This window comes from Sparus aurata, chromosome 2, assembly GCF_900880675.1.
Source record: "Sparus aurata chromosome 2, fSpaAur1.1, whole genome shotgun sequence".
In the NCBI taxonomy this organism is placed as follows: domain Eukaryota; kingdom Metazoa; phylum Chordata; class Actinopteri; order Spariformes; family Sparidae; genus Sparus; species Sparus aurata.
Genome location: NC_044188.1, coordinates 22894130 through 22905475, shown reverse-complemented (window position 1 = coordinate 22905475; position 11346 = coordinate 22894130). Strand labels below are relative to the sequence as shown.

General features: G+C 41.3%; 1 protein-coding gene across 2 annotated transcripts; it reads left to right on the top strand.

The window, feature by feature from the left end:
• Positions 1-87: 87 nt before the first annotated feature.
• On the top strand, positions 88-11218 carry npat (nuclear protein, ataxia-telangiectasia locus). 2 transcript variants are annotated; one of them, XM_030392436.1, is made up of 18 exons: positions 88-479; positions 695-813; positions 923-983; positions 1077-1149; positions 1245-1288; positions 1719-1955; positions 2214-2289; positions 2529-2619; positions 3100-3191; positions 3325-3406; positions 3560-3656; positions 3785-3901; positions 4577-5872; positions 7676-7776; positions 8440-8533; positions 8668-8682; positions 8782-9980; positions 10453-11218. In XM_030392436.1, exons 1-18 carry the CDS (start codon positions 443-445, stop codon positions 10531-10533), a joined length of 3912 nt encoding a protein of 1303 aa, XP_030248296.1. In that variant the 5' UTR covers positions 88-442; the 3' UTR covers positions 10534-11218. The 2 variants fall into 2 exon arrangements, with proteins under 2 accessions (XP_030248296.1, XP_030248295.1); XM_030392435.1 differs by having other exon boundaries at positions 89-479; positions 8668-9980.
• Positions 11219-11346: the final 128 nt, after the last annotated feature.

Sequence of the window (11346 nt, the reverse complement as noted above, 5' to 3'; positions counted from 1 at the left end):
TAAGAGGGCACATCACTTCCTGGTCGTCGCTAGAACCTCGAGAGTCCGGTAACCGTAGCGACAACGTTCAAATAAACTCTCTGTTGTGCCTGGTGAGAAATGATTTGTGTGATACTAAACATATAGAAGTCTTGTTCGATGTAGTGTACTCACACGTTTATATATAGCAGCCTGGATGTTTAGTGGAACTTAACATTTCCGATTGGACTACAACTACCGATGTTTCGATCGGCTGATTAGTTTGAAACTTCCGGGTTATACGTGCTTGAGTTCCCCGCCTTTTGAATAAGCAGTAGTAGGCTTAGGACGTCGCCTTCACAATAACACCGCTGACGGTTCTCAATTTGAAGGTTCTCAATTTGAACAGATTTCTGAGGCACTTTTCATGAACATGTAGTTTACTCTTCCCTGCTACGAACTTTATATCAACCAACAGGCAGCCATGTTGTTACCCTCCGACGTCGCTCGGCTTGTTTTGGGTAAGTCTTGTGTAGCTGTAGCTGTAGCTGTAGCGTTAGCAAACGATGATAGCCTCCTTAGTTGTAAACAGGCAGCTTAAAGCTGACAGTCGTTAACTGTTGACCTTCTAGCTAACAGTAGAAAAAACGATATATTTGGGATGACTATCCTCTTGTCGTTTGAGCTTTCTTGTGCTGTTTCTCTCTAACTCGATGTCTGTAAATGTCCTTCCCAGGGTACCTCCAAGAAGAGGGATTGTCCGCTACAAGCCAAGCTTTCATTCACGAGAGCCCAAACCTAAAAGAGTATGCGGATCACACCTTAGGAGATGGGGCTATTCCTGCGTGTGTATTTGTAAGTGTACCTTTTTGTCTGACAGGCCCTCTCGGAAACTGTTGGGTAAATGTCATGCGCAGAAACGTAAAAAATGCCTTTATGATTCGTTGCTTTTGTTCCCACACAGTCTGTCTTTGGCAAAGGCCTAACAACCATCCTAAATGAGTATATGGCCACTAAAACGAAAGGTGAGATCATCTAATATTGTCCCCTAATATACTATACATGTACCATTTTTAATATGCTCTTAATCATGTGTGATTATTGTGTTGATTCCTCAGAGTCTTGTCATGAGGTTCCAGCCGTGATGACTTCGTTGTGGAAGAAGCTGGATTTTACACTCAACCAGATCAAGTAATGAGCTTTAAGATTCATCATCTAAATCATGAAAATGAACATCACTCTTCATCACTGTTATTGTGCCTTTATTTTTCGATTTCTTTCCTTAGGTCATTGCAAAACGCCCCCGCTATATCAGCAGCATGTCAGAGAAGTAAGTCTGTTAGTCGTTTTTCCATTTCAATTTGATACTCTTCAAAGGTACAGTACTGGCACATATATGTATACAAAGTATAAAGCAGTGTTTGCCATCAATTATTATTGACACCCATCCAAGAACATTTAAACGAGCTATCAAGATTTTTGTTTTATGATTTCTGTTTTTCATGTATGTGTGTGGAAATTAAAGTGTCAAATAATTGTAGATTCTGTTTATAGCATGTGTAAGCATGTCAGAAGGTTACTGTGACTACAGTGGCAAATATTAGAGCCTGTAGCATCTGGATAGTGAAGTGAACAAATGATTAGCAATGCACAATCTTAACACAGTAGTTAAACAATGATATAAGAAATAAGATGGGAATTATGTTGAGTTCTTTGTTCTATACATTGGCTTCTAATTAACAAGCCTCTGTCCATTGCAGCACGTTCACGCATCGGGGTAGCAAACCTAACAAGACAGCGGGTCTTGACTGTGGCTTCCTCTGGTGCTCTCGTCTGCTCATCACTTTCTGAAACGAGCTCCATTGTCAGCCCTGCAAACACCTCTCACAGCATGCTCGGCCACTCCACCCCTGTGAGCTACGCTGCCCCGCACGCCCGACCAGCTATCGTCAGTGGCACACCCCAACAGATCCAGGATGTCAGACTAAATACGCCCAGTCAGTATCATTTAACATGCAGTTCTCTTTATTTTTTAAAAAAGCGTAATTGAGGTAACAGTTCAAAGGGTATTTTTATTTTAATTTTTTTAATCTATAAAATGTCTCATTTCATTTCTCTATGATAAAGAATTATCACTTCATTTCTACAGTCTTACCAGTAGGGGTCATTTCCCTGCTTCTTTAACTTAAAAGCAGTCATCAGTCACTAAATCAATAGCTTTTGTATAATGAGTGCATATAATGTGTCCATTACAGGGGACTCACCTATACAGGTGATTGTTTCAGAACATAGGCTAAATCCAGGCCCAATGTCTCCTGGACGGCGGAAATGGTAAGGATGATTATCTGACAGTTATTGTTAATAGTCCATTAATAAGAGAGCAGCGAAGACAGACTCCGCTGTCCTGCTAAGGCTAATCAGAGTTTGTTTTATGTCAGAGATGTGTTGATTGATATACTGTGGCTTTTGTTTGTGGTGTTGTTGTATGATATTGCACTTAACCTGCTCACATCATTTTGCCCTTTCCTTTTGCATGTTATTAACTCTCAAATCTTTGCTGGTGCCTTCAGGGACACCCCCAGGAAGAGAGGTGGCGCCCCGACTGGCAGTAACCTCATTGCAGAGCCCCAACTTGAGGAATCAAGCGATGAGAACTTTCCTGTAAGTAAATCTGTATGTGTGGATTCAGCTTTCCTAAACACTTTTGAAATTGAAAAGAACATTTTCATTTTTTTTTCGTTCCCACAATGATCTTGGTCCTTTTTGTGCAACAAATTGGTGGTTACTAACCTTTAGAGATTCATCTTTTGTAGGACACGTGGGAAAATTTTGTTTTTTAATTTTTGGTTAAGTGTGTTAATACTCAACTTTTGCAGTTTGATTTTGTTTGTGTGCTGATTTTGGTTTATTGCGATGATCGAATCTAATATTTAGAGTATGTAATGAATTCAGAAGTAGACTGGGTTTAGGATCTGTTGTCTCTCAGATCTGAGTATATATGTATGTGTGTGCATATATTATAGTAGGTGGAGGCAGTAAGTTATAAGTTTATAATGTCATGGAATCAGAAATGGATTGCTCGCCCTTAAATGTGTTCAACTTGTTTGGATTTTGTGTGACAACACATGCTCATCTCCACAGCAACTTGTGATTCAAAATGCACGTGACAGGATTTTGGGGGACAGGTCGTTACAGGAGAAACTTGCTGAAAACATCAACAAAATCCTCGCCAGGTACATTTTGAGTTTGAACTCTGTGTTTGCTCTTTGCAGGGAATATGGATTAAGTTTCTGTGATGAATTTGTCAGTGGCTGTCAAAGTTGTTTAATGACACTATTTTCTCCTCTGTTTCACCTCTAACATCAGTGATCCAGTGCCCCAAACATCAAAGATCTCTTCGAGTACAGTGGAGGCAGACCAGTCTATAGATGAAATTTTAGGATTACAGGTGCTGTAGAACTAATTTATACTTGATACTAATATCGTAAAAATATAATCTGCTTCTCCCCCCCCCCCCCCCCTTAAATATGGTCCTTGTAAACATTTATCATGATCAATTCAGCGATTTTATTTGCCCCGTGTGTTGTAACATCCTGCACAGGGGGAAATCCATATGAGTGACGATGCTATCCATGACATTTTGGAGCAGACAGAGTCTGACCCAGCTTTTCAGGCCCTCTATGACCTCTTCGATTACAGTAACTATGACCTACTTTTATTCTGTTTGTGGTGCACAGTACTTCTGAATCACAGTTCTTTTCGATTATGAATGAAAGCACAATGGAAAACCATAGAATAACAGACTTTTTGTTGTGTGCATTTGCAGATAAAACCAGATTCCCCGATGGAGAACCAGGTGATGGAGATATTGGTGGTTGTCCAGTAGAGAGTGATGCAGCTGGACCATCATCTGCAGTCAGACCCCTTCAGAGTGATGATCCAGGTATTTTCAGTCTCTCGTAGTAGGCTCTGATAGAAATCAAAAACAGATGTCAATATTGATTGTTTCCCTCCATCTCACACAATCAAAGGCAGGTTTTCTTGACTTCAAACTGCAGAAGGGATAAAGAACTTTATGTGCAGTGAAAACACTGCGGATACAGTCAGATTTATCATTTATAGTGCAAAGTCTGAAGGAGGGTAAAATGGCTTTGTTATGGTGAACAGAACAAGTTCAATCAGGACAAAAAACAAAAGACTATAATTGTTCCAATCCGAAACTGACATTCACAATTTCTCCTTGTAGACATTTCTAATGTAGAGCTCTGTTGTTGACATGAGTGACTAGTTGTGTTGAGAGAGAAAAAAGAGAGCTACAGTGAAAAGTTCTAACCATGTTTACTTTCTTACCTCTTAGATCAGTCATATCTGGTATTATTTTGCCTTTATTTAGTCCTTGGCTTCCTCCCCCTTTGTAGACTCAACACAATTTGTTGAAGACTGCAGCCGTTGGACCGCTTTACCACACTCTTTACAGAGAAACTGTGTGTTTTGTGCTAATGCTAACTACTGATGACATTTTTTGGAATGAAATAAAAATTGTTATCTGTTGATGATGGAGCTGGCCAAAAATACATGGGTATTAATTAATCATCAGATTTTCCATTTTATTTGTCAGGCACTACACACAAAGATGCTAATGCTTCGGATGCAACATCAATGCCAGTGAGACCTGGACAAGAGCGCAAGACCAGAAAATCTACTGCTCCCACCTTGTTGAAGAAAACATTTCTCGGCCCCAATGGCAGAGCATCCAGAATTGAAAATAGTGCAGCCAGGTTGTTGGTGAGTCAGGGAGAGCAACGAGGTGCTTCATCTGCTGCAGTGGACTATCACAGAAAAGGAAAAGCCTCACCCTTCACCAACAGTGTATTTGATACACCAATGGAAATTGACGAACCGTTAAATACACCTCCCCCCCCTCTAGACAGTATGGAGAGTATGGAGCTTCCCTCAAAGGGCGGCACCTCCACAACCGCAGTTCCCTTGTCTGGAGCATTTTCTATGCCAGCCTCTAGTGTGGACAATAAACTTGAGCCTAAACAAGCACAAGGATCTAAAAAACAACCTGCTTCAGCCCCCTTAGCTCCGTTTAACCAACCTGCTTTAATGTCTTCTATACAAATTGAACAGAGCAATACTCCAACGGCAACAGCTGATCTACCACAAATGTCAATTTCAAGCAGTGGAGGAAGCGCTCAACCAGTGTTTACTCTCGCAATAACATCTGATTCTGCATCTTCGACATCTGCTTCCACTGCTGCACCATCCACAGCAACATCTGAAACATCTGTTTCTACTTCTGCCACGCTTACAGCTTCCACCTCACCCGCATCCTCCTCTTGTGCCCCAGTTGATTCAGCACCTGATCTTCCAACCACTAGTCCCACCACCCCGAGCAAGTCTACAGCTGATTCCAATATAGTTTCCTTGAAGATCATCATCAGTGATAACCAGGATGAGGGTTCTTCAAGTGACCTGGCCTTGACTCAGGCAATTTCAAGCATTGCCGGAGACAAGATCCCCACCATCTATCTTTCCTCTCCAGCTAAATCACCTGTAGCCCCTGGCACACCAAAGGCCAATTTGGATGAGGCAGCACAGGCAGTTAGTGGACTACAAAGCTCTGAGGTACATGCAAGTCCTCTCTGCAGCAGGGCTGGAGCTTTGTTGGCATCCCCATTGACAGGGACATCACAGGTCCCCCAAAACTACATAATCCAACTTCCCCTGGACACTAGTACCCCTGCCCTCCAAGGAGCTACTGCCAGCTACTTCCTTGTGACTGATCCCACCACCACAGATGCTCAAAACAGACAAGTACTGCTGTCTGCAGGTGTCTCAAAGGGACAGCCTATGTCTGTCAACCAGTTTGGGGTGGCCACACCAACTAGCTCCCAAGGCTACTCCACAGGTAAGAAATAACTGACTACTAGGGGTGGTGAAAAAAAATCGATTATTGATTAATCGCGATTATAATATTGACGATTATGATTCGATTATTAAATTTCCAAAAATCGATTTAAGAAAAAAAAAATATATATATATATATATATATTTTTTTTTAAATAGTAATACAAACTGGAGTCCTCCTCTTACTGGCTTCCGCTACATGGTCCACAGTCTGGAGCCAATATATGTTATTCCATCCCGGAGCTTTTTCACACTTAAATTGATTCCAAATATTTACAAGGACACAAAGCTTTCCATGCAAGTGTCCCTCAACTCTGCTCACAGGGTAGCAATAACCTGCAATGCCTGGACATCCAAAACTACAGTCTCAAAAGTGACCATTACACAGGGGCGGTTCTGGGGGGGGGGGGGGGCAACAGGGGCCAGTGCCCCCGTAACTCTGAGTCTGGACCCCCCTGTGGCCCCCCCGACATGGAGTCTGCATTAATAATACAATGACAGATTTCTTGTAAAGATTTTGTTTTGAAGGGAAAGGCAGAAATAAAGTGTCTCAGCAGTTTACTACCCAATCAAAATTGCTGAAATTGTAAACACTGTTTTGTCTGAATGAGGGATTTATCTTTTTTTCTGGGTTGTATGTGCCCCCTAACAAAAAAGCCGGCCCCAACCTGGCTCCCCTATTAAAACTGGTCTAGAACCGCCACTGCCATTACAGCTCATTATGTCAGCAGTTAATGGAAGCTAATGTCCTATGTACTTCAGATGAAAGCTATGGATGATAGCCACACAAGCGCAAATATGTGTGAGTTTCTCAAAGCAATGGCAGACGAGTGGGGAATAGAGAAACACGCCCTGGTTCTCGTCACCAACAATGCTTCTAACATGAGTCCGGCTGCTGAGCTTGGCAGCTTTCTTTTAACAGTGAAACACTACATTTAAAACAAATTAAAAAATAATAATTTTGAAATTACAGTTACACTATACAATATTGAAGGTGCTGTGAGGTGTTACTCAAAAGATAAGTAAAATAATTCAGCAGCTGACTGATGTTAAATGGAAGATCAATAGTCGTTAATAATTGAAAATCGAATCAATAATCGTTAATAATCGAAAATCGATTTGTAATCGAATCGAGACTTCAATAATCGGAATCGAATCGAATCGGGAAATTGGGCCGATTAACCACCCCTACTGACTACCACTGTGGCTTGTCTGAATAGAAGAAGTTCACCGCAGTCTCATTTGGGTATCGCTGGCTGGCTATAACTTTTGGAGTTGCTTTAATTGTGAATTTGTTGTGTTCAAATTTGCTGTGAAGGGGGTTTGTTTCCCCTCAAGTTATTTTGGTCTTGATAAACAATAGACAATGTTGTTTCTGCTCCATTTGTGCGCGGGCTGTAAGTGGAGTTCTGTTCTTCTGGAGCAATGCACAAAGTACATATTGCCCATGCATAGTGACATATACAACCCTGATGCCAAAAAAGGGTGGGACACTGTGTTGAATGTAATCATTTGCAAATCCTCTTAAACTTTATTCAATTGAATACAGCACAAATACAAACATTTCTGTTGAAATGTGTTCATACTGAAAATGTATAGTTTCTTCTATATTTATAGTCATGATTTTGGTGCCCGCAACATGCAAAGTGAAAACAACCACAGCGTCCCAAATTTTTTGGGGGTCGGAGTTATAGGGGATATGGCATACATTGTTCATCTTTGTTGTTCATTACCTGTTCAGCCCATTACTGTCATCTTTATTAGTGTAAGTAATTGAAATAAACAAATCTGTGTTTATGTGCAGGGTCAACACTTATCTTACCATCACCTGTTAAGCCCATGATGCTTCCAGTTTCTGTTGTTGGGCAGAATACACTGGGGAAGGTCCAGATGGTGTCCAATCAGGTAACAAGACATTATCTGCAGGTCTTTGTCAAAGGGCATTTCTATTCTTTCAATTTTCTCCTGAAAAATATCTAAATTCCTGAACATTCTGGTAACCCATCAACTCCAGTTGTCATCCTGCCATCTGATACAGTATGCATATGCATATGCAAAAATGAAAGTCTTGCTGTCAAAATTGATAAATGACCTGTGACTGAATGTAACAACGTACAGTTTGCTTAAGCGCTGTGTCTAAGTTCAATTATGAGGTACTTGTATTTTGCAAGAATATTTCCATTTTCTCCTGCTATATACAGTACTTATGCTCCACTCTATTGTGGAGGTAAATATTGTACTTGTATTGCACTATTGTGCTAAAGATAACTATTTGCAGATTCACTTCATCAATAGCCAAATCAGAGCCATATTAGCACATTTAAAAAAAATAGATTATTATCTGCAATCCGACAAAAATAATTCAGATGATCGCTGGTCAGACCAGTAATTGGTTAATCTTTAGGCCCACTACTGTTAAGGCTTCAAAATTGTAAGTATGTTTCTCAATCCATCCAAGACTTAAAATTAAGACGTGTGGTATAATCAACTTTTCCACCTTAAAGGGCCTCCACTGGCTCTAGACTTTTAGCAAGAACAATGAAACTTTTCAACATTGTTTATTTACAGCTTGTTGCCATACCAAATGCAGTACCAGTACAGCAGTCGGAAACTGTGAAGCCCAAATCTCCCTCGGTAGCAATCAATTGGTCTAAGCCGGCTGGTGAGTTACAGGTTTACTTGGACATGCATAACTATTTATAATGTCTTTCTACTGTGTGTGACCAAAGGCTGTTGTGTTGCTTTGCTTAAAGTTTTACCGCCTTATTTCTCTGACCATATTCTTCTGAATTCCAGGCACTGAGCAACTAAGTAAGTTCGTCCAGCCCGTGTCCACTGACAAAACAGGCCAGCAGGATGCAGCAAATGGTCCTAAACATAAGAGAATTTTATGTTTTGAATCTTCTGCAGAAGTTCAACAGCAAACTCCGAAAACAACCAGAGCCGCCATGCCTCCGGCAACAAATACATCTACATCACGGTCTGTCCACCGGACTGAGAAAGATAATATACAGCCAGCCACTCAAACAAGGCCTAATATCTTGGGTGGCAACAAGCCAAAGAGGAGAGTACAGACCGTCAAATGCTCAGCAGATCCCCGGTTTGACGGAGGCTTCATGAAGGATGCAGAGAAGTCCACACCTCCACAACAGCACCAGAAAGATCCTGTTAAAAAGAACCCTCGTAAACAAGATCATGGCATCCATAACAAAGAGTCTCAAAGTGCAAGTACCAGCAGGGTGGATGCGTCACAGCCTGAGGCTTTGAAAAAGTCAGAATCAGGACATCTATCAAAATCTGTTGACAGGAAGCACAGTCATGATAAGGATGGTGATATAGCAAAAGCTAAAGATTCTCATAGTTCTCGCTCATTGTCCTCCGATTCTGCACTGAAATCAGGAACTAGGAAGGAGAAAGACGAGAGTAGCAGGAAAGAGCCTGCAGAAAAAGCCCCTGCCAAATCACGTGAGGGGCGTTCAGAAAAGAGGACTCCCTGTCAAGAGACACCAAACGTGACGGCTAACAAGGAGAATGAAATTAAAGTTAGCGTGCAAGAGCAGTCAACGCCTTCATCCTCGGCATCAAGAGACTTCAGCCCTCCAGCTGCCACCCAGCCTACATCTAATCCTCAGTCCAAGGCTACAAAAGCCCCCTCAAAGACCAGTTCTCTGGCCAAACAGGCAGCTGAGATGCTGCATGACATCCAGGGCCTCAGCTCTCCTCCCTCTTCAGCCAAAAAACCTGTAGTGGTTACTACAGAACCTGCGGCTGGACATGACCAGGAGCAGTCCGCGGACAGCCCCAGGACCCCCTGCCGACAGAAGAAGGGTAAAGATGGAGAGGGGACTCCCAAGCATCTGAAGCACCCCAATACCCCAGATGTCCCGAACTGCAGTCCAGCCAGTGAGGCTGGCAGTGAAAACAGCATCAACATGGCAGCTCACACACTCATGATTCTTTCTCGTGCTGCCATTGCCAGAACAGGCACGCCACTGAAAGACAGTTTACGTCAGGAGGGAGTGGGAGAAATGTCATCCGCAGGCTCAAAGAACTCTAAGAAACGCAAACTGTCTTCTCCTAAAGCCAGCCCGCCTGCAAAGAAAGACCGGGTGAGTGATTTGCCATTCAGTAGGCCTGTGTTAAAAGTGTATTAAGTTGTTAAAATTGTCACTGTTTTCTTAAGTAGACAAGTTATGTTTCATTCTGGATTCAGATGCAGGTGGATGTAGGGCTGCAATGAATGAATGAATGGTGTTGTTTAGTTTACAAATTGTACAGGAGAATGCCCTAGGTGATTTACATTTAATATTTTGTGTTAAACCAAAACATAACCAATCTTCACTTGTGTAAAGCTGCCCCAAGGGAATTTGTGTTACTTTTGATTGAATTACCACAACCTTGTTGATTCAGAAATTGCGATGGTTTTATATCAGTACTTGGATCATTGTAATGAAGCACTCACACAGAGACTGTATTTCTGACTAAATTGAAGTAGACTGCCTAACCAATTAATTTAAATGACAGGGAATTTTGATTCGTATTCTTGATGTGTTAATTCTGAGTTTTGGTTTAAATCTGCAGGAAAGGAAGAAACTGATGGATTGCTTTCCCCATGACTTGGATGTGGATAAATTCCTGTCTTCACTTCACTATGATGAGTGAAATCTGACACACCAACAGGAAAAGGACGACCATATCACTACCTGCTTCGGTTACTGTCCAGGAATAGAACAAGCCATCTGCTTAACCTGTGCCTCTGTTTTCTTTTAGTAACCTTGCCCGAGACCTTATAAGCTGTAATGTCAGCTACAGCCAATGAGAGACTTTGAATTAATTGTCGACTTTCAAGTGTGGGTGATTTGCATAAAATCCTGTTAGATGCAGCAGATGCAAGGCAACCACGGCACTTTGTTGTATTCTTTTTAATTCTCATGCTCACTTCTGTGTTAATCATCATTGTTTGTACCTTTAACTTAATGGGTCCATAATGTGAAAGTGGGTGACTCAAAGCATTTCCTTGGTCAATATTTGACTCTAGTTGGATAAATCCAGCGGACACTGACACTGATAGTTTGTTGTGTAAAAACACATTTTGGAATATGCCTCTACCAGTCATTCTAGTTACACTCAATGACGCGGTCTCATTGGTTGAAATCTGGTTGATTGATTGATACATTTAAAAAAAGTAATAGGAAAATGATCATTTGTGGCATAAATGTGTATAGTTTTTTTTTTTTTTAATGTAGAATCAGACACTCAACATTAAAATGGCTGCATTGTTCAGATATGTAAATTGAGGCTTTATTCAATGTTTTAATAAAACAACGAAACAGTCTTGTGTATTTCATCACATGTTCAATGTATACATATTTTAAGCTACAGGCTTTATGTAACGTCAGTCTGGATGTTGGAGGATGCGAGAGCTGGACAAGGAAAGAGACAAGACTTGGGTGCTGGAGGACATCAATGCATACA

Bases quoted from the DNA above. Each gene is read 5' to 3' on its own strand.
- npat (XM_030392435.1), top strand. From the start codon at position 443: ATGTTGTTACCCTCCGACGTCGCTCGGCTTGTTTTGG. The intron at 480-694 runs GTAAGTCTTGTG...TGTCCTTCCCAG, and splicing joins CGTCGCTCGGCTTGTTTTGG to GGTACCTCCAAGAAGAGGGA. The intron at 2,290-2,528 runs GTAAGGATGATT...TGGTGCCTTCAG, and splicing joins TCTCCTGGACGGCGGAAATG to GGACACCCCCAGGAAGAGAG.